General features: G+C 44.8%; 2 protein-coding genes across 4 annotated transcripts in view; both read right to left on the reverse strand.

The window, feature by feature from the left end:
- UQCRB (ubiquinol-cytochrome c reductase binding protein) overlaps nt 1-6,683 on the reverse strand; it is a 15,190-nt gene extending 8,507 nt beyond the window's left edge. Inside the window, 2 exon segments of the mRNA XM_073632000.1 lie at nt 1,937-2,008; nt 6,560-6,683. Of these exon segments, the coding sequence (XP_073488101.1) occupies nt 1,937-2,008; nt 6,560-6,578 (91 nt within the window). The 5' untranslated portion in view covers nt 6,579-6,683.
- Nucleotides 6,684-20,749: 14,066 nt separating this feature from the next.
- The window catches only part of MTERF3 (mitochondrial transcription termination factor 3), a 78,736-nt gene continuing 72,877 nt past the window's right edge, over nt 20,750-26,608 (reverse strand). For all 3 annotated transcript variants that reach the window (XM_073632007.1, XM_073632006.1, XM_073632008.1), the window contains exon 9: nt 20,750-21,057. In XM_073632007.1, the coding sequence (XP_073488108.1) occupies nt 20,863-21,057 (195 nt within the window). In that variant the 3' untranslated portion in view covers nt 20,750-20,862. The remainder of the gene's footprint in view (nt 21,058-26,608) is intronic.

Here is a 26,608-nt window from a genome sequence, read left to right on the forward strand (position 1 = left end):
CTGCTCAATACTGGTATGGATACTTACCCGCATTCATTTTGTTCTGTCATCACTCACAAACTGTTTTACAGCGATTTGCGTTTTGCATTTGTTTGTTTTTTTTTTTGGCCAATTTGTTGTTGGGAAGATTGAAAAATGCAAGTTGCGCCTAAAATCACGTAAAAAAAAAAAAAATGACACTAAATGCTTTTCTGCAGCTTCTCCATTTAAAGCTGTGTTCAAGCCACAAACATTTTATTTAAGGGAAACCGGCAGTGGAGCCTTCAGGCTTCACCGCCAGTTTCCTACTGCCATGCGCTAGTCGCGCGGCGCTTTCTGAATGGTCCCCGTTGTCTTCTGGGATGGACACAGGTCCCAGAAGGCAGCGGGGGAGCAGCAGGATAGGATACCCTGGGCCACAGCGTGGCTGGGACAAAAGTACACAGGATACTTCATTTAAGGCAAGAAAGGAAAAAAAAAAATTTGTTATCCAAAAATGAGTAGTGGAGGGGTGGTCATTCCTTTAAGAACAAGTTTAAAAGTGGGAACTCCACTTTAAGTCTATTGAACCAAAAAAAAGCACTGTTTTGCATTTATAAAATTCCCTGACCCTTTCCAAAAACGCAGCAGCTGAAAAAAAGCATATATGTGAGCGTGTCCCATAAGAAACCATGTTAAAGCAGAGTTCCACTCGTTTGTAAGTTTATTGAAAGTCAGTAGCTACAAAAAAGTGTAGCTGCTGACTTTTAATAAACACACACTCACCTGTCTTACGATCCAGCGATGTGGCCGTCCAAAGCCTCGATCCTCTCCCTTGCCTCCCTGCGGCGCCGGCATTGCAAGTGTGGGTACCCAGCTGTGAAAGCTTGCGGCTTCACAGCTGGGTGCGCGAGTCACGCTGCGCTCTTAGTGGCCAGGCAATTTTCTGGGACCTGTGATGTGTCCCAGAAAATTGCAGAGAGGAAGGGGGAGAGGAGGAGTCGCCAAGGCAGCGAGAGCAGGAAGTGGGAGCTGGGTACCTGTCAAGACTAGGTACCCGCTCCCCCCCCCCCCCCAAAAAAAACAAAAACTGACATGCCAAATGTGGCATGTAACGGGGCGAGGAGTGCTTAAAGCAGAAGTTCCACTTTTGGGTGGAACTCCTCTTTAAATGATCTGTAGTGTATGTGGTTTTCATTCAGTCCATTAATTCCAAAATCAAAAAATGTTAAAGCAAATGAAAATCTTTTAAAAGACATTTGAATGTTCTGAAATTTTTACTGGTGTGTATCCAGCTTAGGGACAGATGGAACCCAGGAAGTCAAAGTCAACGCTACATGACTGATCTGCCCTTACTCAAGATGACCTTGACCAGAAATGCTGGGGGGGGGGGGGGGGGGGGGGGGGGGGGGGGTTCAGAGTGGTTTCTCAACACAATAAAGCATGGATGGATGGGGGAGTAAATTTTAAGGCTGGGTTCACACCTATGCGAATTGGATTCAAATTTTTCTGCATCCAATTCACATAGCAGGAGATTGTGACTGGCTCTCTATGGAGCCGGTTAACACATCTCCGCAGCGGCTCCGGTGCGAATTGCACAGAAACCCGTTTGGTCCATTTCAGCCCAAAATTTGGACTGAAATCGGACCTGAAACAGTGAATGGAGATGCATCAGACTCCTGCTGTGAGCCGCTTCGTGTTCTAGTGTGAACCCAGTCTGAATAATAAAAATGAATTCAATAGTGTGTTCAGTTTGTGATGCGCAGATACAGTTTAGTTCCACTTTAAAGATGGTCATAAACTATAGATATACTTTAACCAGTCTGGAAAAGGGGAAACTGGTTGAAGAAAGACTTTTTTCATACAAAGCGCCCTTACCTCTGTCTAATAGAATGGATTACACAGCTGCTTAGACAAACTTGAAAGGTGCAAGAAAAGCCCTACAACAATAATGACACTTAAAAACATTTAATATTACCTAGTTTATTAAATCCAGCAAGACTGTAGTACAACTTGTTTATGGTGCCCATCATTCGACGCGAGACTACAACTGAGGAAAAAGCACAAAACAGATTATTAATATCAGCTGCACTACAACTGTGGTCGTGGACTGTGTGTAAATACTGAGCTGCAGTCCTCAACCCAAGTGTGTGTGGTCTGTAGAATCTACTACAGGTTTACAGACAATTATGTTATGCAAGGATCTTCCTCACTGGATATTAATAGAATGTATACATTGAAAGTGACAGTCACTTTTCACATTTCCCACAGAAGGTCCAACATACAAAGTGAAGAGTTTGTACTTTCCCTTCGAACAGCCAATACCCGCTGTCTAAAGGAGCTCGGCTGGCCCAAACACCTTCAGCATCTGGCACATCCAGGTGTATCAGATGCGTGGTCCACCGCTGGGTGCTGTGGTTCCTTCCTCAGATCCCTCATCACTACGAGACACAGTGGGGACAAGAGGAAGGAATGACAATACATGGCAGGGGAGCAGGAATTCATTGCAGTCAGAATTATCTGACACCAATGGCAGCCCAAGATCAATAACTCAGCAAAGTGGTAAAATGCACGACCAGTTGTTACCATTGACCTAATGTTTTTATTTTTAACTTTATTGAAATGTCAGAAAAATGACAATTCATTCTTTTAAATGTACTGCTGTGCACTGTGATGGATCATCACGCTTGTGCTTTGTAAAAATGAAACAGGTTTCCATTTTGTCAGCACATACCATTGCAGCGTGGTGGTGCGAGCTAAACTAATGGCATAAAAGGCCAACTACCTTGTCTATGCATTAGGCAAAAGCTGCCCAAAGCATATGGTGTGAATGACCCCTAAAGCCTAACTCCACATACATTTAAAGGGGTTGTAAACCCTCGTGTTTTTTCACCCTAATGCATCCTATGCATGAAGGTAAAAAAACACCTGGCTATCAACGCACCCCCCCTCCCCCCGTTTACTTACCTGAGCCCCTTCATCTCCTCAGCGGGGATGCACTGTTCCTCTCTCCACGGGGTTCTCAGCCTCAGCTCTTGATTGGATAGATTGAAAGCAGCGCAGCCATTGGCTTCCACTGCTGTCAATCAAATCCAATGATGCGGGCGCTGGGGGCGGGGCTGAGTCCGGCATTCATGTCTGTAGACGCAAATGCTGGACTCGGGAGCGCGCACGCAAGGTAACCCCTTCGGGACAGCGCTTCTCCTAGGCGGTTATCTGATGCAAGGAGGAGCCACGAGAGCCACCGGAGAACCCCAGAAGAGGATGTTCGGGGTCATTCTGTGCAAAACGAGCTGCACAGTGGGAGGTATTATGACATGATCGTTATTTTTTTTAATAACAAACCTTTACAATCACGTTAATCTCCCTATAAATAGTTTGGTCCAAGCTGGCTCAAACAAACTATTTACGGCACTAACAGGTGCTTGTATACAGTGCTGCATTCTGGCATTGGGACAAGACTTTCCCATCCCATTTCCGGAACAAAATACAGTCAGGCTGAGTGCTGATCAGCCATTCACAGGAAGCTTTGTATTCTATGCATGAATGCAAAGCTTCCCCTGATTTACTGAGGCCAGAATACAAATGGCTGAAGAGCGATCAGCTCAACTGTATTTTGTCTTTGGTTGAAGCGTCAATCCCCCATCTCACTGCTGGAACACTAGGCTGTTTACAGTATGTAGCTGAGACTACCTACAGGTAATACAGCGCACTTGCTGTAAATGCAGTAAATAGCTTGTTTGGGCCAGCTTAGCCAGAACAAACTATTTAAAGGTACATTAACACCTTCCCGCCTGGCTTATAGCAGAACGACAGCCAGGTGGTGGCTTTACCATCCTAAGTGGACATCAAATGACGTCCTCTCAAGAAAGCGCCACACAGTGGTGTGATCTGTCACCGGCTTTGACACCGGACACAGTCGATGACTGATCAGTGTACCGACTCGCTGCTGGTACCGGGTGACCAATCACAGCAGGTCACATGACAGTTGTAAACAATGGATGGCTTCCTTTTATGCCATTCATTGGGTACAATTGTGTTGCTAGCTGTGATTGGTCAATGTGATCACATGGTACAGACAGGGCCAATCACAGCTCATCTGTACCGTATGATTAGCTTTGACTAATCACAACAAAACAAGCTGAATGAATAAGCTTCATTCAGTAAAATGCTTGCTTATAGCAATGTAATTCACTAGTATAATCATAATGTGTAAAAAAAGAAAAAAAAAATCCTGATTACTTCCCCAGAGTAGTACAATGTTACTATGGTAACATTATAATGCTCTGGTCACAGTGTGTTAAAAAATTATAATTGAAAATCACCAGTGTCCCTGCTCACTGCCACACCAGCTATAATGATGACGCTGTACTGCACTGGTGGCAGTATGTTTAAAAAAAAAAAAATATTTTTTTCCCCCTTTTTTTATATGTCTAAATTTTCCCAAAAATGACAAAAAATTACTAAATACCTCGGACCGTCTACTTTCCAAAAAGGAGTCATTTGGGGGTATTTGTACTGTCCTGAAATTTTAGGGCCTCAAGAAATTGTATAGGACGTCAGTACATCAGAATTGGTCAATTTTCAGATATAAACCATAGTTTGTGGACTCTATAACTTTCCTACAGACTAAATAAACACTGATTTGGGTCATTTTCACCAAAGAAATGTAGCAGAATACATGTTGGCCTAAATTTATGAAGAACAACTATTCATTTGCTCAATGTTATAACAGAAACATAGAAAAATGCTGTTTTTTCGCCCAAAAATTTTCGTATTTCTTTTATTTAGCAAAAAATAAAAAACCCAGTGGTGATTAATCACCACCCAAAGAAATCTCTATTTGTGTAAACAAAATGATAAAAAAAAAAATGTTGTTTGGGTACAGTGTTGCATGACCGTACAATTGTCATTCAAAGTGCAAAAGCGCTGAAAGCTAAAAACTGGCCTGGGCAGAAAGGGGGTAAAAGTACCCAGTATTGAAGTAGTTAAAGTGATTGTAAAGTCTCTTGTTTTTAAGAAGGAAAAACAAAAAAAATCATGTTATACTTACCTGCGCTATGCAGTGGCTTTGCACAGAGCAGCCTAGATCCTCCTCTTCTCGGGTCCCTCTTAAGCACTCCTGGCCCCTCCCCCCTGACGAGTGCCCCCACAACAAGCAGCTTTCTATGGGGGCACACGAGCCACAGCTCTGTGTGTCCATTCAGACATGGAGCCCGGCTGGGCCCCGCCCCCTCTCACTCCTCATTGGCTCACTGACTTTGATTGACAGCAGCGGGAGCCAATGGCGCTCCACTGCTGTTTCAGGCAATGAGGAGGAGAGTCTCTCGTGCCACATCGCTGGATAGAGATGAGGCTCAGGTACGTATTAGTGGGGCTGCTGCACACAGGTTTTTTATCTCAATTAATGAAAAGGCATGATATGCCATTCCTTCAGAGCACATGTGCCGGTGACGTCAATGGCGGCTTTACTAGTAAATATTTCCTAAAGAGTGCATGTTTAGGAGATATTTACAGGTAAGCTTTATTATAGGCTTACCTGTAACTAGATATCAACCATGGGCGTTTACTCCCACTTTAAAAAGTATAACGCAAACCAGAACTTTAATTTTTATTTGGATAGAGTGGAGATAGATTAGAACCCCTGTCAGTTTTTTTTGCTGTCTGTGCCCCCCGCTAGGGAGATCCACTTGTCTCTATTTGTCCTGTTATCGCTAGAAGGGAAAGAGAAAGAAAATCCCACATTTTTGAGCTGTCCCCCGAATAGGAATAGAGGGGAAATATTCCAACAGAGGACTAGTTCTGGTGACCTGGGGGTAGGGTTGCCGCCTCATCCCTTTAAACCCGAACACATATTAATTACACAGGTTCTGTGGCTGATTACGGTGGTAAATTAAACTCACTTGGTGCCTTATCTGCATTTATTGAGCCTCAGATAATTCAATTGGGTTTAAAGGGATGAGGTGGCAACTGTACCTGGGGGTGAGATGCAGGAATTTCCTTCCACTCCTTGCTTTGACTATGGGACAGGAAGTGAGGAGAAATCTCAATGGGGCACAGCCCCCCCCCCCCCCCCCCAAAAAAAAAAAACACACACAACTGGCAGGGGTTATAACCCTCCCTCATCCAAAATGGGGGAAACAAAATGGCCTACAGTTCTACTATATTAGGTTATTTGGATTTAGGACAGACAGAACTTTTGATGGATATTTTCAGTCTGTTACAACACTATTGTGTGTCACATTGGATGATAATGCAATAGATGAAGAATGGCTTGTATAACAAATCATGTAGATCACCACTGGGGTGCTGTCATAAATAGAATATATCTCTTTCCATCTACACACACAGACCTATGGTGCACAGTGTAGGCCATACAGCCTGCAGTGTCTCCTATACACACACATTAGGAGGCAGCACTCTGGCTGTCCCTGGGTCACCTGGAGGACACGGCTCCCCCCGCCGGTCTATGGGGCTCATAGCCACCGCACCGTCCTCACCATGAGCCCCCCACTCTGTACCGACCCCCTTCCCCCGCCTGTCACCCACACCAACCACCCTGGCACCCTACAACACCACATGACATATCCTGTGTCCTTACCCGGTGCCATGGCCGCCATCTTTACAAGTCCTCAGCTACAGCCTGACGTCATCAGCCGCGACCGGACGCATGGAAAGAGGGCAGTGTGGGCGGAAGTAAAACCTCCGGCTAGTCATGTGACTTCAGACAGCCCTCACTCTGGGTGATCGTACACACACTCTACCGGTGAAAGTTCATGTAAAGTGCCTGAGGTGTGTTGTCCTGTACAGGGATGGCATCCTTGGTACTGAAGATGATGTATAAAGAAGTGATATCACATGTAGATACAATACTGTGCATTTATTTCATAACTCCGATAAACTTTATGGCCATTCGTGGCAGTGACGGGTTCTCTTGTCATCTCCCTTCCCCAGCCCGGTGATTCCCTGTTGCAGTTCTGTTATAAATAAGTTCCATGTTCCTTTGCTTTTGTCTTGACCTCCGGAAGATTTACCCCCCCTCCTTCATGACCAGGCCACTTTTTGCGATACAGTACTGCATTACTTTAATTGACAGTTGCACAGTCATGCAAAGCTGTACACAGAATGTATGTAATTATTCTTCAAAAATATTTTCCTTTATTCAATAAGGTGTCACCCAAAATACAGGTCACAGCAAAGCGGAACAACGCTTATGACTAAGCACTCCTTGTAGTGCGAAACGCGTAAGTTTGCTCCACTTTGCTGTGACCTTTATTTTGGATGACACCTTATTGAATAAAGGCAAATATTTTTGGAGTGCGGCTGTCCAGAATTTCTTTGATGTCTAATTGCCATAGCATTGCCAGCACCTGGACTTCTAGACTGAAGGAGATGCCTTTTACTGTGATCTGACCCACCTGGAGCAGTGATTCTCTCTCTTTACATGTCATTTTTCTTACCCACAAATACAGACATCCCAACCTGCAAAAACTAATTTCAGGGAGGTGGGTGTGGCTTAAACTGCACTACATATTGGGTGTGGCTTAAATGGGGCGTGGTTTAAACGGTTCAATACAGGGCATTTTCACCCCCTTCCTTCCCAGGCCAATTTTTAGTTTTCAGCGCTGTCGCATTTTAAACGACAATTGCGCGGTCGTGCGACGTTGTACCCAAAAAAAATTGACGTCCTTTTTTCCCCACAAATAGAGCTTTCTTTTGGTGGTATTTGATCACCTCTGCGGTTTTTATTTTTTGCGCTATAAACAAAAGAAGAGCGACAATTTTGAAAGAAACACAATATTTTTTACTTTTTGCTATAATAAATATCCCAATTTTTTAAAAAAAAAAACTAATTTTTTCCTCAGTTTTGGCCAATACGTATTCTTCTACATATTTTTGGTAAAAAAAATCGCAATAAGCGTATATTGATTGGTTTGCGCAAAAGTTATAGCGTCTACAAAATACGGGATAGATTTATGGCATTTAAAAAAAAAAAAATTTTTATTTATTTTTTTTACTAGTAATAGCGGCGATCGCGATTTTTTTTTTTCGTGACTGTGACATTATGGCGGACACAGACACTTTTGACACATTTTTGGGACCATTCACATTTATACAGCGATCAATGCTATAAAATTGCATTGATTACTGTGTAAATGTGACAGGCAGGGAAGGGGTTAACCACTAGGGGGACACAAGGGGTCAATTATGTTTCCTAGGGAATGACTCTAACTGTAGGGGGAGGGGACGCACAAGGGGAGGAGACCAATCAGTGTTCCTCTGTACTGGGAACACAGATCGCTCTCCTCTCAACTGACAGGACGTGGATGTGTGTGTTTACACACACACATCCACGGTCCGGCCCGGTTAACGGGCAATCGCGGCTGCCCGGCGGACATCGCGGCCGCCGGCACACGCACCGGGTCCCGAGCAACGCGGCGCGCGCGCGCCCCCTAGGCGGCCGGGAAGCCCAGGCCGTCATATGACGTCCACCCAGGATGGGAGATCCCATCTGTGGATGTCATATTACTATGGCCGGGTAGCGAAATGGTTAATAGAGTCTGAGATTACTTACAGCGGTAAGTAGTATGTGGAGGGTGGTGTCAGTAGGGCAGTGGACGGTGTCAGTAGAGCAGTGGACGGTGTCAGTAGAGCAGTGGACGGTGTCAGTAGAGCAGTGGACGGTGTCAGTAGTTCTTTTTATTATTATTTTTTTACAATTTACTTTTTTGGTTTTTCACAATGATTAGGGGTGGGGGTATTGGACAGTGTCAGTAGAGCAGTGCGTCAGTAGTTTTTTGTTTTTATTATTTTCTCAATTTTTTACAATTTTGTTGCTTATTATTTTCTTTAAATAATTGTTTAAAATATTTTTTTCACAGTGCTTCTGGGGAAGGGGGTGGGGGGTATGTGGCGGTGATGTTGTCAGCAGGGCAGTGGACGGTGTCAGTAGTTTTTATTTTTACATATTGTTTTTTTTTTTCATTTTAATTTTTTTTTTTGGGGGGGAGCGGGTTGGGGCAGTGGACAGTGTTAGTAGGGCAGGGGGTGGTGTCAGTAGTTTTTTTATTTTATATAATTTTTGTTTACAATTTTATTTATTTTAAAATATTTTTTGCATTTTTTTTAAACAACTCTGTTGGGGGGGGGGGCTTTGGTGAGTTATCAGGGGTCTAAACAGACCCCTGACATATCCTCTTTGAGACATGGAAAGACAGATTCCTCTTTGAGACATTGATTCCTCAGTTCCTTTCTCAGCATTGAAGATGAATGGACAGACGACAGAGTCTCCTGTCCATTAATAAACTGAGCAGAGTAACACACAGGTCACTTCGCTCAGTTTTCACAGGACACAGGAGTGATCTCGCTCACTATGTCCAATTCAGAAAAGGCAAGGGCCGGTAAATGACCAGTCCCTTCCTTCACTCGCCATCCTGACAGATCCCCACAGCCGGCGGGAGAGGAAGGAAGCCGGCTGCGGGGGATGGGGACGGAGGTGGAGGACAGAGAACCGGTGAAGAAGGGGGGTGAAGGACACTGAGGGGGGCTGGTGGAGGAGAATAGAGAGCCGGGTGAAGGACACGAGGGGAGCCGCCGTAGAAGACACAGAGGGGGGCTGGAGGAAGAGGATACAGGGAACAGTCAGGGATGATCGGTGCAGCAGGAGGGACAGCTGTGATCACAGATCTCCCTGTATAGCTTTTTAGCTGCGGGAGGGGGAGAAGGAGAAGCGGATGTCAGCTATACAGGGATATCGGTGTTCACAGCTGTCCCTCCTGCTGCACTGATCATCCCCGGCTGTGAACCAGGGGACCATCCAGGATCAGCATCGCAGCCGGGATATCGGGCAGCACTTGTGGGTGTCCGGGAGGCTCCCCCCAAATGCGGGAGGCTTGAGATGTCTGTTTTAGAGATTTCAGGAGACAGCTGTCGATTGACACAAGGCCTTTAAGGCCAGCCTCTGAAGGGAACCCCAGTGATGATCCAGATCCTCTTCCAGCTCACAGACAGGCTCTTGGGGAGCGGCTGTATCCACGTGTACAAGCCATGCAGCCTGTAAGGGACATCTTGTCAATTTTTGTAACTGCTTTGTGATGTTCGCTTCATACAATATAAACATTTCTGGCACACCCGAAACATATAACGATTTTTTTATTTTAGGCCTTTGCAAGTAAAATTACTGGTATGCTGCTAGAATTGTCTCCAGCCCAACTGCTACTGCTTCTGGCCAGCAAAGACTCTCTGAGAGCCCGAGTGGATGAATTGTTGGAATTGATTATCGCACATGGAAGGTATCACTTGATAACCTAAACTGTAATGCCCCGTACACACGATAGGATTTTCCGACAACAAAATCCATGGATTTTTTCCGGCGGATGTTGGCTCAAACTTGTCTTGCATACACACGGTCACAAAAAGTTGTTCGGAAATTCCGAACGTCAAGAACGCGGTGATGTACAATACGTACAAGGAGCCGAGAAAAATGAAGTTCAATAGCCAGTGCTGCTCTTCTGCTTGATTCCGAGCATGCGTGAAACTTTGTGCGTCGGATTTGTGTACACACGATCGGAATTTCTGACAACGGATTTTGTTGTCGGAAAATTTGAGAACAAGCTCTAAAATTTTGTGTGACAGAAATTCCTATGGAGAATGTGTGATGGAGCCTACACACGGTCGGAATTTCCGACAACAAGGTCCTACCTATCACACATTTTCCATTGGAAAATCCTATCGTGTGTACAGGGCATTACACACACACACACAATTTTAGACTGTGTTCCTGTATAGCTTGAAAATTAAAGGCTTTGTAGAGACCCCCCCTTATCTAAACTTAGCTACTTTCAGACCACCCACTATGTATTGTGGACGGGCAAGTCCATACAGGCACAGCGATGTACTGGAACATCACTGCCTGTTTCCGGTGCATACATGCTCTCCCCCCACCGCCAACACCTGCTGTGATTGTACACAGCGGTAGTCTCTCAGCAGGTCCTGGCCAATGATTCATGACCGGGACCTGCTGATGATAAGCTGTGTCCAATCACAGCCCTAAGCCCTGTGTTGACAATCAACACAGGGCTCTGTACAGAGGGAACCATCTCTGTTTCTAGAAACAAAGGTTATTAGTAAAAAGCAGCATATAATACACAGTTAACTCTTTGATCACTCTAGATGTTATCCCCTTCCCAGCCAGTGTCATTAGTACAGTTGATGGTGTATATTATCACTGTATTCGTGGCAGTTAGTCAGTTCGCACCCATTGTAAGTAAGTGTCAGATTGCACGCTGCGCTGTCTCACTAAGTCGATGATCACTGCTAGTAGTAAAAAAAAAAAAAAAAATTAAAAAATCCAGTGTATATAGTTACATAGTTAGCAAAGTTAATAAAGACACCAGTCCAACCTGAGTGAGTGTCTACAATTGTCCCTATCCCTGTACATTGTGTCTCATTAAAGTGAAGTTCCACACAAAAATGGAACTTCCGCTTTTCGGAACCCTCCCCCCTCCGGTGTCACATTTGGCACCTTTCAGGGGGGAGGGGGGTGCAGATACCTGTCTAAGACAGGTATTTGCACCCACTTCCGGCATAGACTCCCATGGGAGTCTACGCCTCTTCCCATCCCCACCGCGATGTCTCCTGGGAACACACAGCTCCCAGGAGAGAGCGGGGACCACTTGGGACGCGCAGCGCGACTCGCGCATGTGCAGTAGGGAACCGGGAAGTGAAGCCGCAACGCTTCACTTCCGGATTCCCTCACCTAGGATGATGGTGGCGGCAGCTGCCGAGAACTGAGCGGGTTCTCGGCGTCGCCTGCCGACATCGCTGGACCCTGGGACAGGTATGTGGCCATGTATTAAAAGTCAGCAGCTGCAGTATTTGTAGCTGCTGGCTTTTAATATTTTTTTTTTGGCGGTGTGGGTGGACCTCCGCTTTAAGATGCTCATCTATTATATTATTATTTTATTTAAGGTACCCATATAGCTCAGTCCTCACATCGACAACCAGCTTTCTCTCTTCACAGATGCCGCCCTTGCAATTTATAGAGTGCACCAATGCCAGGACAAGGTCATCCAGTACCCAGAACAAACTCCCCAACCCCCCATATACCCCCTTCTAGCACAAATCCTGACTCCCCATATCCCCCCTACAACATAAATCCCCCTAAAACCCCTCCATTCACAAATTTTCTTACCTCCCAATCCCCCCCTTTCAGCACAGACCCCCCCCCCCCCGCAAAAGTCCTACCCTTTCAGCACAAATCCTCACCCTCTTATAAACCCTTCCAGTACAAATCCCCCCCAGCACAAATCCCCTCTCAGAACAAACCCTTGCCTCCACCTCCCCTTTCCCAGCACAAATCCTCCCCCATCTCCCCCTCTTAGCATAAATCCCCCCTCTCAGCACAAATCCTCTGCCCATCTCAAACCCATGCCTCCTTCTCCCCCCTCCCCCAGCTCCTGTTCTGTAAGAGCAGCCTGCTATGCTGTGACTTATAGTGCCCTAGACTACAGGAGACTAAAGAATGGCAGCCCACTATGCTGGGACTTGTAGTGCCCTCTGTGGGGGACTGAGGATTCCTGTCCCCCACAGTCTAGGGCACTACAAGTCCCAGCATAGGAGGCTGCCATATCTCAGTTCCCCACAGAGGGCACTACAAGTCCCAGCAGAGCAGGCTGCCACCAGTCCTCCACACACAGCATGAGCAGACTGCAGCTTTCCACCCCCATACACTAGCTTCCTGGCTGCCATACACCGCGTCCCTCCCCACTATCCACTTACATTAGTGTCCTCCTGGCGGCCCCTCTCCGGAGTCTGGGCGGCATGTCTCACTGCAAGGTGGGGCAGCGGGCGGGATTTTCTCATGTCAGAAGACATATCCCGACTCCCAGCACAGCACACAAGGCTGCAGATCACTTCGCCACTGGTCAGGCACCTCAGTGGCTGTGGGCAGCGGCGGCCAGATCTATAGACCGGGCAACTGCAGATGCGGCTGCTGGCGTCGCCTGTGTGCACATTGAAATTTTTTTACTCCATGTGTGCAGAGTGTGATAGGGCACAGTGAACCCCCCTGGCCCTTGTGCACTGCATTCCCTGCACACATGGATATGCCACTGGCATACTAGCACATTATGAAATGCTTAACTTGGAATGAAAAAAAACAAAAAAAACTCCCAGGTCAAACAACTATGGTAGCAACGATCGGTCACACACTCAATTTCAACAGGGCTCACTTGTAGCTGTTTGAGTTGGCCATTCGGTGGAGACCCTTGTGTGGGTTGTTTCAAGCAAAGACGGGGTTTATTGGCTTTGATGGACCACTAATGACAAAATCAGGTCTTTCAAAGCTTTTTTCCACAAAAATCAAATATATTTTTTCACATCTCAAGAATTGAATATACTACACTCCTATAGATGCCTCTGAAGAAGGGAAGTGTTCCCGAAACATGTCAGGCTAACTGGAGGAATATCATGTTCAGTTTTGAAAAATTATGTGAAACAATATAAACACGATGAAAATGCATTTTGTATCATGCACCAAAAGTGTTGTATGAGTTACTGTTATATTTTTTATATATATGTCTTTTTAATCTTTCTAATAAATGATATTTTATACTTATACATGCTGTTTGCCCTTAAAGTCCCGCTGTACCAGGGGGTACTTGTGTCCCTAATTCAGGGTCCTTATACAATAATTATTGGGATGGTGGCAACACCTTTTTGAGAATAATATTTCTCTTTGTGGTTCACCATATACATAACTTGGAACGAAGCCCTCCAGCAGCACGCTGTCACCGCTGACATGGCTTCCATCTTCCACCGGTCTTCCTTCCGGGCTGGCAGACTCCGGCTGTGTGAGTGGTTAAAGCATGCGCGGGGGAGCCCTCAGTTCTGGCACGGTATGTCGGACCTTCAAAGCGCATGTTCCGGTGACATCACCGGCTGCATCAAGTGTGAAGATCTCCTAAACAGTGCCAGTTTAGGAGATATTCATTATACCTACAGTCAAGCCCTACTATAGGCTTACCTGCAGGTAAAATCACAAAGCTGACTTTACTACCACTTTAGGCTGGATTCACACCTATGCAGTTTTAGTGCTTTTTGCATTTTGTAGATTTGCACTAGAGTCCATTTAACATTGTTTTCTATGGAACACGTTCTGTAGTGCAAATCTGCAAAATGCAAAAAGCACTAAAAATGCATAGGTGTGAATCCAGCCTTAAGCAGGAGCCATGACTGTCGCCCCGGGTGTCTTGTTTCAGGGTGGTTCCTTTCTCTTGCAGCATCCTATGGAGCAACCCCTTGCATGCAGGAACGATCGTTCTGTCTCCTACACTGCGTGCATCAATAGAAACACAAAAGCCTCATAGCCTAGGATGGCAAGGTATTTCCCTGCACCTCCCTCAAGCTAACAGGTTGGCTGCAACACTGTCTACTGTTAACTCCTTCCTGTTCAGGGAAGCAGAGAGCAGAGCCAGCAGCATTGAAAGTGGTAAATTGCAAGTGCAGGGTAAGAATTTTAACAAATGGTTTACTGGGAAATGTTTATTAAATTGTGCTCAATGTGTTACACTGAATGCATCATTTAATATTAATTTAAGTCGGCCGTACAGTGCATCTGGAAAGTATTCACAGCACTTCACTTTTTTCCACATTTTGTTACGTTACAGCCTTATTCCAAAATGGATTAAATTAATTATTTTCCTAAAAATTCTACAAACAATAATCCCATAATGACAACATGAAAGAAGTTTGTTTGAAATCTTTGCAAATTTATTAAAAATAAAAAATGGAAAAACACCCCATGTACAGGAGTATTCACAGCCTTTGCCATGACGCTGAACATTGAGCTCAGGTGCGTCCTGCTTCTACGGATCATCCTGGAGATGTTTCTACAACTTGATTGGAGTCCACCTGTGCTAAATTCAGTTGAAAAAGTGAAGTGTCGTGAATACTATCCGGATACACTGTAAACCATGAACAAAAAATAAAACATTTGGGCTCCCAGCAGTAGTAAACATAATACGCTTGTATGTATACCTCATTAACACATTATGGCAGACTTGGCGACCAGTGCTGTAATATCAGTGATCCCTTTCACTGCTGGAACTTCTATCTTCCCCCAGTCTTCCTTGTAGATTGGTTGGGCCCGAATGACCTGACCCCATGCATGCACACAGGAGTTAAGCTGGCCATACAGTTTCTTTTTCTTCAGGAAGTGAGGTGGATGGAATCCCAATAAAGCTTATATTGATTGGTTTACGCAAACACCCGGACACCGTAATCTGACAGCGGGGACAGAGACGGGCTCACACAAATCAAAAGTCTTCTGGTCCCTGCTGAACTGGCTAAATTTGAATCAGTGTATGGCCATTACTGTCCATGTACTGCACAGAATTATGCAGAGACTGTACATCCAGCTGCACATTCTCAGGTCAGTATGCACAAACAGAAAAAAGAGCTGATAGGCAGGTAACAGCACCCATGTGAGAAGAGACTTAGTGCCAGTTCACACCAGCGGCTCTGCGAGATCGCATGTGATTCGCACTGCAGTGCAAATCACAGGCGATGTCCATGCGATGCGATTTCAGCCATACAGGTAGTAAGGCTGATATCACATTCAGACCAAACTCGCACAGGACCCTTTTTTTTGGTTCGCACCAGAATCAGATTGCATGGGTGTTTACACCGATGCGATCGAATTCATGTCTGAACTGTCAGTTCGCAGTGCGAAATGCGAGCTAAAATGGGGGTGTCATTAAAGGGGTTGTTGTAAACTCTCATATTTTTCACCTTAATGCATCACATCCTATGTATTAAGGTGAAAAAACTGACACGGACTGGCCCCTTAGCGCCCCCCCCCCGTTTTACTCACCTGAGCCCGTTCGTTCCCTCGGCGAGACCAACTTTTCCTCTCTGCCCGTTGTCTCGGCTCGATTGGATAGATTGAAAGCAGCACAGCCATTGGCTCCCGCTGCTGTCAGTCAAATCCTGCATTCTGTGTGAACGTACACAGAAGCAGGACTCAGGCGTGCGCTCCGCACGGGAGAAGTCGAGGATCGGGGCCACTCTGTGCAAAACGAACTGCACAGTGGAGGCAAGTATGACATGTTTGTTATTTTTTTTATAAAAAGGAGGGTTTACAACCCCTTTAACAATGTATTGACACTCAGTTCGCATATGGCAGTGTGAACTGCTGTGCGAGTCTGGTGCCATGCTGGAACCCGCAGTGGATTCCCAGGGATCGCACAAGTGTGAACCGAACCTTAGGACTTGACACTAGTGGCTCAGGGGCAGTGATTGAGTCACGTTTTTATTGCCCCTCAACCGCAAGTTTAGGCACGCTACTATGGGGTTTAAGGAGTTAAATCAGGAATAAAAGGAGAAAATACAATGTCTCCTCACTGGCTGTCAAATGGAGAGCGATCCTAATGCTTGTCGTCCACACTAGTGCTGCTGCAGCATGATGTGTTTTTGAGTGCGTTTTTGTAGTGCAAGTTTTGTGCACTTTTTTTTTTTTTGCTATTTTTTGTAGAAGACTGGATTTTATACATAAACGTCTTCCATAAACACGCGTGCATTCACTTTTACACACACTTTTAGTGCGCAAAGTCTATGGTGCCAAAATCAGCACACAAATAGCACCTGTACTTTTTCAAAAAACCATGCTGCACTGTATTGATGTGAATGGGTATCATAGAGAATAATGTGATTTCTACCCTGTTTCCCCAAAAATAAGACCTAGAGTGTTTTTGGGGGATGGCTGCAACATAAGCCCTACCCCGAAAATTAGCCTTAGTTAAAGTCCTTGTAAAAACACGTATTCAGTTCTGTAAAAAATATATAATGTGCAGTGTGTCTCCTTGTGTAACTTTATTGTGGAAAATACCTTATTTACAGCGCCGCTGGGCGCTCACGTGACCCGCTGGAGATCTTCTCCTCTCCTCCCGGCTGACATCAGGGGACTCTACCTCTGCAGAGCTCAAAACTGGCTGATGTCAGTGAGGATTTAGGCCCCTCCCTCTGCAGTATTTGGAGCGGGTAAGAAGAGCTCTGGCGGGTCACGTGAGCGCCCAGCAGCGCTGAAAGTATTTTCCACAATAAAGTTAGACAAGGAGACACGCTGCACATTATATAATCTTTTACCAGAACGGATGACATCATTTTACAAGGACTTTAACCCAGGTTTTGGGATTACAGCATTTCATATTGCTGACTCCTGAGCTGACAGGGGGAGAGAAGACTGGGAACACAGGATCTTTTAGAAAAAACATTTTATTCCAGGTTTTATAGAACATAGAGAGGGGTAAATGCCACAGAACAAGTACTGTACTATCATGCTTCAAAGGATCAGGATATTTTATTTATTTATTTTTTCCCAGAAGATGACATGACTGTATTTGAATAAATGTAAATTATTGTACATACTGTAAATAAACAAGACATCCCCTGAAAATAAGCCCCAGTTTGTTTTTTGTAGCCACAATTAATATAAGACTTGAGTCTTATTTTCGGGGAAACACGGTATTGTCGTGAAGTGCTGCGCGACAGCAAATGCAGGAGAAAGCGCACTGGTGTGAACGGGGGGCCTTCATAGAGCCATAAGCTGTGCAGTACAGATCCCGACTCTCACACTAGATTTTATGTTAGGCAATGACAACAGAAAGCACCAAACTCAGAACATCAATCCCAGAACCAGCCAGGAAGACAAAGAAGAGGTTTAAACACCCCCATGCTACCAGTACAAAAACTAAGTAAAATCTGTGAGGATGGAAACGTGAGCTGCCATGGCTGACGCGTTTAATCCTTTCACTGCCAGAGCCGGTTTTTTCACACATTTAAAAAATCATTTTAGGCCTAGAAAATTGGTTAAAATCCAAAACATTATATATTTCCTAAAAGTAAAGACCTTAGAGAAAAAAAAATGGCATTTAATTTTTTTTGTCACATATTAGTGCAATGATTTATGAAACTAGAAATTTCACTAAAAGATACACCAAGGTTAAATTTTAGGGTACACAAACACAATATATTACCCAATTTTTTGGTAAACTATTCAACCCCAATTCCAAAAAAAGTTGGGACGCTGTGTAAAATCTATATAAAAACAGAATGCAATGATTTTTTCGAATCTCAAACCCATATTTAAATTCCCAATAGAAACATATCAAATGTTTAAACTGAGAAAATGTACCATTTTAAGAAAAAAATAACCGGTGGCAGCAACATGTCTCAAAAGATGGGATAGGGCAACAATAGTTGTCCTTGAATAGTTTACCAAAAAATGGCAAAGTAAGTAGTAACAAGGAAGAGCTGGAAGAACATTCTGCAACTAATTAGGTTAATTGGCAACAGGTCAGTAACCTGATTGGGTATAAAAAAAAACGAACATCTAAGGGCACTTTAATACTGATCTGAATATGCGGTTTTACTGTTTTTACAGCATTTTTGATGCGTTTTTACTAGGTTAGCGGTGCATTTTACAACCCGGCAACGGATCAGTGTGAAGAGTTCCATAGGTTAACATGGTCACATGTTTTTCTTCTGCTTTTTTTTTTAAACATAAAAATGGAAGAAACCCGGATCAGTGTGAAAGCAGCCTTATGCAGACCATACATGGGACGAACTCTGACCAATTTATTGATCGAAAATTAAAAATGTGCTTTTTGTAAACAGAAGGTGCCACCACTGATTTCAAAATTTGACCAACCAAGCCTTCAATTTCACCTCATGTAGCTACAGAAAAGAAAATTTAATGGCTTGGGAATCTGCCTTTTTTTCCAGGTCACAGCTCACGCGCATTTCTTTTTAGATTATATTTCTCAGACGATTCTCCCATCATTGATTAGAAATTTGTTGTTTGTTTGTTTTCAACATGCTGCTCACACAAATTCACGAAAATCGGCCATTGCTGCGGCCCACTAATGGTCGAAAATCGAACGATTATTCAAAGGTGTGATTTTTGAGCGAAAAATTGTTTGGAATTCGACACGTGTATAGCCGGTATTAGAGGGTCAGAGTGTCTCAGAAGTAAAGATTAGCAGAGGTTTATCAATCTGTGAAAAGCTGCGTCTACAAAGTGAGCGCTACACCAAAATTATACAGCTGCTAGCAAAAGGCAATACAACAAGTCCTTCAAATCAATAAACATACAAAATGTGCAAAAAAAAATCTAAAAAATAATGTAAATAAAAATAGTCCTTCTGTATTCAAAAAAAAAAAAAAAAAAAAAAAAAAAAAAAACCCCACAAATCATCCAGTGATCCAAATTATTAGGTGCTAGAATGTTCAGCAAATATAAGGATTGAACGCTTACCGGAATTGTTGGCTACACAATTAAGTGCAGCAAACACACATGAATTACTCCAATCCTGTGGAGTTGGTGTGTCCTCTTCTCTATCCTTATTTGTGAAACTCCAGGAGTATCAGAAAAGAAGAAAAAAAACTTGTATGGTTTAATATTGTTACAATATCGATGATTACACCCAAGTGGATCTCATCCCATACAAAATAATGGTGCAAACTCCGATCACCAACCTTTACCAGTTATCACCCCCATGCAATGCACGCTCACCAAAAAATGATCTTTTTAAGCCAACAAGGGTAAAGTTAGGAATATCTGCAGGCTTCCATACAAGAAATTCTTCCCAATCTTTCTCATTTTACCAGGGTAGAGCTCCATTCATATATCCCCAAAATACCAAAGGTAATAAACAAAAACATGCCTCGAAGTGCAGTATTTATTGGAATGGACATACAATTAACCACTTCCCATCCCCCATAAAAAAGTAGTTAAGTTATCCTGACTGGACGTCATATGACGTCCAGCAAAATAAGGCGCGAACGCACAGCGCGGCGATTGTTGGTGTGGTGTGTCAGTCTGACACACTGCATCACCGATCTTGGTAAAGAGCCTTTGACGGAGGCCCTTTACCATGTGATCTGTTGTGTCCAATCACAGCATAAACAGGAAGAGCCATGTACTGGCTTTTCCTCCACTCGCGCTGACAGACGTGAGTAGAGAGCCGATTGGCTGCTCTCCTGACAGGGGGGGGGGGGGCTGCGCTGACTATATATATTCAGCGCAGCCCCCCCCCCCCCCCCCGAGGATGCCCAACCAGGACCACCAGGAATGCCACCCAGGACCATCAGGGTTGCCAATCATGCCCATTAGAGGTGCCAATCAGTAATGCCTACCAGTGCCTCATCAGTGCTGCCTATCAGTGCCCAGTGTTGCTTAGCAGTGCCCATAAGTGCCACCTATGTGTGCCCATCAGTGCCGCCTATCAATGCCCATCAGTGCTGCATATCAGTGCCTCATCATCAGTGCCAGTCAGTGCAGCCTCATCAGCGCCCATCAGTGAAGGAGAAAACTTACTTATTTACATTTTATAACAGAAACAAAAGAAAAATTTTTGTTTGTTTTCAAAATTTTTGGTCTTTTTTTTCATTTGTTTAGTAAAAAAAACAAAAACAAAAACAAAAAAAACAAAAACCCCAGTGGTGATCAAATACCACCAAAATAAAGCTCTATTTGTGGGAACAAAATGATAAAAACCTTGTTTGGGTACAGTGTTGCATGACCGCGCAATTGTCATTTAAAGTGCGACAGAGCTGAAAACTGAAAATTGCTCTGGGCAGGAAGGGGGGGGGGAGGGTGCCCAGTATTGAAGTGGTTAAAAACAAAAACGGGTATAAAATACATGTCCCAGAGATAGGATAGGAAGTAAGAGAATAACACCTTTGATGATAGTCACTGGACTAGGTTCCCTAGTCATTTCTTCTAGGCAAGTGAAATTACATATGTTTATTTTAAAAATAAATGTACAAAATCCTGTTTTAGTGTTTATACATAAATGATAATAAATTTACATAAAACATTTTATAGCATATATTTCTGTACATCTACATGGTTTTACGGAACTTATCAAAGTCCTGTATAGAGGCTTTGGCAACTTCTCTGCAGAAAATATCATCAGGCATGGCTGCCACTTTATCTAAAGAGACATAGTTAGGTTGTGTTGAGTCATAAATTGCTCTTCCCAAAAAGGAGAGAAACATGTGTCTTTCCTTTATTTTTAACAGGCTGGAATTGAAAATCTGAAAAAAAGAAGAGAAGAAGGTCACAGCATATTCGTATTTCATATACATTATAGGATATATCTATCTATACAGTATATGTATTTAATATTTAATTTATTTATTTTTACTTTATCATGGTTTTAGTATTGCAAATTTACAGAAAATAAAGAAAATTATAACAGGACAACATACGTTGTCGACGGAGTGCAACTTTGGCGCAACTTGGACTTTGGCTTTGACCAGTGATAATGGACAACTGTTGCATTACATTAACATTCAGGTATGACTTTCAAGCAACTTTTGAGGGTTAACATTGAAGTCTATGGCCCTCAAGTTGCATGAAAGCCTGACCAAAGTAGTGCATGAACTAGTTTGAAGTTGCCGCACCTGTAAGTCGCACATATATGAATGGTTATCATTGGAAAACATGGGGAATGACTTGTCATGCGACTTTGATGTCCCAAGTTGCATGACAAGTCACACAAGTGTTAATGGAGCCTTAAACAGTTTGTTTGAGCCAAGCTGGCCCAAAACAAACATACTGTACTAACAGGTGCGCTGTATTACCTGTATGTAGCCTCAGCTAAACACAGTATTCAGTGCTGTGTTCTAGCAGTGGAATGAGAATGTCCCCATCCCACTCCTGTGAGCAAAATTGAGTTGGGCTAAACACTACTCAGCCATTCATGGGAAGCTTTGTATTCTATGAATGAACAAAAACTTCTTCTGACTGTCCGAGGAAGCCTTGTATTCATTCTTAGAATGCAAAGCTTCCTCTGAATGGCTGAGTAGCGTTCAGCCCAACTCAATTTTATTCTGGGAGTAGGACGAAAAGTTCTAAAGCTACATACAGATAATACAGCTCGCCCGGCAAACACACATTAGTAACCCAAGTACCTTTTTGAGCTGTTCACACTTTTTTTACTGCAAGTTTCATTTGTTGAGCTAAAAAAACCACACATCTGCTTAATGCGTTAGGGGGGCGCCATTAAAAATGAATGTCACCACAAGTGGGACACATGGTTTTTGTGTGTTTTGCACACATACACAAGACGCTGTAGTATGAATTTAGCCTTAGATAATGTCTGAAAGTTTATTACAAGATACTTCAAATGTTACAGTCTGAGCCAAAGCTAAAAAGAGACTGTATATTGCTATAAAAATTGTAAACTACATACATTCTCCTATAGGAAAAGCTTGCTCTTTATATAGTGACCGCTGAGTTTTAGAAATGTCAAAAACATGGAGGGGGACATTTATCAATTCTGCTTAACAGCAAGTTTATTCTATACAAGAGCAGCAAAACAGATTGTGCGACAGATTAACTACAAGGTTACAGCTTGAGTCATGACAAAATGAAAATAAAAACAGGCATTCAGAAGTGGCATGATCGCTTCCTGAATGCCTGATAGCAGCTGCTTAGCTGCACTCTGAAATGCGATCCATCACTTTTCTGAGTTTGTCCAGTTAACATAGGGGGGGAGATCTACTAAAACTGGTGCACACAGAATTTGGTGCAGCTGTGCATAGTAACCAATCAGCTTCTAGGATTTTTTTCCAAAGCTTAAAGGAGAAGTGCAATACTTGTTTTTGCTGTACTTCGCCTGTGGATCACACGAGCGAAGTTTGTTCTGCACTCCTGTGACCCATTTTCAGCAGACAGCAGGCTGAAGCCCGCTGTTGGCTGATGTCACAGAGCCAGTCCAGACTTGGGCCAGATTACAACAATAAAGTCTGGATCCGTCCACATGTCTGGACCAACATATGGCTCAGCCTCTCAGCGAGCCGATGAGAGCCTGCCCCGCCACCTTCACAGCCCAGCGCTCAAATGAGCGCGGGGGGCAGAGCAGAGAGCCAGTGACCTTTCAGTCACCAGCTCACTGCTCAGGGAGCTCTGAGAACAGAGTGATCAGCAGTGTTTGATCACTCGGTTTTCAGAGTTAGTGCCGGCGGGAGACAGATGCGGGATCAGAACAATGCTGCATCCACATAGGGATCTATGATTCCAAAAAAACAAAAATTCCCACACTTCTCTTTTAACCAGGGCCGGTACAAGGGGTGGGCGGAATGGGTTGATGCCCTGGGCGGAGCAATTTATTGTAGAAAGTGGGGCGCCAGGCAGTGTGTGTCCCCCTAATGTTTACTTCCTGTGCCCCGGAGCGGCTGGCACCCTGTGATCCGACGAATGGTGTCATGCAGCGTCCGTGGCTGGCCTATCCACGATTGCAGCCGGGATGGCGGCGGGGCTGGCCTATCCGCGATGGCGGCAAGCCTGGCCTATCCCCGATCCCGGTTGCTCCTGGTGTCCCGCCTCCACCTTGCTGTGACCACCGCTGCTGTCTTCCCCTCCTCCAGACTCCCCCTCTGCTCCGGACTGATGGAAGCTACAAGCTGCAGGTGAGGGAGTAGATACGGTCTGGGGAGAGAAGGAGCAGCCAGCCAGAGAGATAAGACAAGCAGTTAGAATTAGTATAAATAAAAGAAAGGGCTGGTGTCAGTATAAGTGTAGTGTAGAGTTAAGTGTAGTGGTCAGTGCAGGACTAGGAGAGCTGCCTCCTGTCGAGAAAGGTGAACTTACACTTTTCCCATTTGCCGACCCCGCATATACTACGACGGGGCTACAGTATTTTATTGTTGTATTATTTTAAGTGTTGTCTGGTTTCGAAAGGACACTTACTCTTTCTTTATATGGGGGGGGGGGGGGGGGGGGCTGGAGCGGTGCGCTGGCAGGACGGTAAAAAAAGTCCTGCTAGCAGCATCTTTGGAGCGGTGAATACACTGCTCCTAAACCGCTCCTGGCCATTAAAATCAATGGGGCAGTGCGGCTGTACCGCTGGTATGGCGCTGCTGCAGCAGCGCTTTGCGTTGGTTTTAACCCTTTCTCGGCCACTAGCGGGGGTAAATGCGCCCTGCTAGCGGCCGAATAGTGACGCGAAATTGACGGTAAAGCTCCGCTAAAAATATCGGCGCTTTACCGCCGACGCCGCCCCCGCCCCAGTGTGAAAGGGGCCTAAATGTGCAGCTTACTAACAAACTGCCTTCAGGGACAGCTATGGGACAGCTATGACTTAGCAATTCCAGGGGGTCCAACCTGGAAGTGAAGAAAAATTTACCATAAAATAGGAAAAATGGTAATAAAAAAAAAAAAAAATTCCATTTGTGAAGGTGGGGGTGGGGATGGAGCAAGTAAAAGAATGTTAAGGTGATTTTAATCCAGCTCTTTTGGCTGTACTACTTCTATGGATCACGGGAGCACAGCTGGTTCTGCTGCACTTCTGTGACCCATTTTCAGCTGACAGAGGGCTAAAGTCCACTCACAGACGATCGTTTTGATGAAATCATAAATCAACAGATTTATACAGTTTCTTTTTTATTTTTGATAGTTTTTCCCAACTGCCACTTCTGCTGGAAATCTTGGTCTGTTACTGAACAATCTGCTGACAGGATCAATGGGTAATGAAATGATCTTTGAAAAAAAAAAAAAAAATCGAAATCTGCTGTGTTGAATCTAGTGACAGACTGCGTGATCTTTGACCACTTGTGGACCGTCCACTGCACATATACTGGGGCAGGCGGCCGCTCTGTGCCAGATCGCGTACCTAGTACGTGGTCTGACACTTTCGAGTCTGGGGCGCCGGCGACCAGCTCCGATCACACACAGGAGGAGCCCAGCGGCTGCTAACGCAGACTCAATGTCCACTGCCACCCACTGATTATACAGTACACAGGCTGAACGACGATCTGCCTATGTAAACAAGGCAGACTGTCGTTCTGTCAGAAGGGAAGGTATTGATCCTGTGTTGCAAAGCAAGAACATGGATCAATGTCCTCCCCTCGTCAAATCACCCTCCCACACAGTGAGCAAGCACAGGCTAGGCACACAGTTAACCTTTGATCGCCCCTGTTAACCCCTTCCAGCCAGTGTCATTAGTACAGTGATAGTGCATATATTTACTAATCACTGTACTAGTGTCACTGGTCCCCAAAAAGTGTCAGTTAGCGTCCGATTTGTCCGCTGCAATATTGCGGTCCCGCTATAAGTCAATGATTGCCGCCATTACTAACAAATAAATAAATACAAATTCCATTAACCACTTGCCGACCGGGCCATAGCCGAAAGACGGCAACAGCGCGGTCGGCTAGTAGTTCTGGGTGGACGTCCATGGACGTCCTCCCAGAATACTGCTCTCGCGCGCCCCCCTGGGGCGCGCACCCCGAGAACTTCTGTGACCGCCGGGTCCCGAGGACCTGGCGCATCACGGATCTCGGTAAACGGCCCGCTGATCGCGGCCGTTTACATGTGATCGCTCCGTCAAATGACGGAGCGATCACATGTCAACAGACCGGCGTCATGTCATGACGCCGGTTCCTTCCCCTCCCCTCTGTGTACCGATCGGTACAGTGCGAGGGGAGAGGGGGAGGGATCGGATGGCAGCATCGCTGTGTGCTGCATGTGTAGTGCCCACAGCGGTGCTCAGTGACAATTGCAGTCACATCCATCCATCCCTCCATGCTCAGCCATCCCTGCATAATACCCCTGCAATGCTCTGCATAATACCCTGCAATACTCTGCATAATACCCTGCAATACTCTGCATAATACCCTGCAATACTCTGCATAATACCCTGCAATACTCTGCATAATACCCCGCAATACCTCTGGCATAATACCCCGCAATACTCTGCATAATACCCGCAATACTCCTGCATAATACCCCGCAATACTCTGCATAATACCCCGCAATACTCTGCATAATACCCCGCAATACTCTGCATAATACCCCGCAATACTCTGCATAATACCCCCGCAATACTCCTGCAATATACCCGGCACTACTCTGCAATATACCCGGCCACTACTCTGCAATATACCCGGCACTACTCTGCAATATACCCAGCAATATACCCTGCACTACTCTGCAATATACCCTGCACTACTCTGCAATATACCCGGCACTACTCTGCAATATACCGGCACTACTCTGCAATATACCCAGCAATATACCCTGCACTACTCTGCAATATACACAGCATTACTCTGCAATATACCGGCACTACTCTGCAATATACCCAGCAATATACCCTGCACTACTCCGCAATACTCTGCAATATACCCTGCACTACTCCGCAATATACCCAGCAATACTCTCAATATACCCGCAATACTCTGCAATTACCCCGCAATATACCTGCACTACTCGCATTTTTAACCACTTCCGCCTTCCATCATATGACGTCCTTGACTTTGAGCGGGGATATCTGAATGATGGGTGCAGCTACAGGCATCATTCAGATATCAGCTTTTTTAGGCCGGCGATTTCCTACACCATAAGAATGATCATAGCGGCTGTTCCACTGCTTGATCGTTCTTATGGAGGCGAGAGGGACGCCCCCCCCTTCCAGCCACCCTCCGGTGCTTCTACCGACTCACCGCTACGATCGAAGCCAAGATCGTTTTTTTTTTTTTTTTTATTTCAGGCACAGCCTAGAGGTGAGATGTGGGGTCTTATTGACCCATATCTCACTGTAAAGAGGACCTGTCATGCCATATTCCTATTACATGGAAGTTT

Source organism: Aquarana catesbeiana, linkage group LG05 (genome assembly GCF_042186555.1).
Source record: "Aquarana catesbeiana isolate 2022-GZ linkage group LG05, ASM4218655v1, whole genome shotgun sequence".
NCBI lineage: Eukaryota > Metazoa > Chordata > Amphibia > Anura > Ranidae > Aquarana > Aquarana catesbeiana.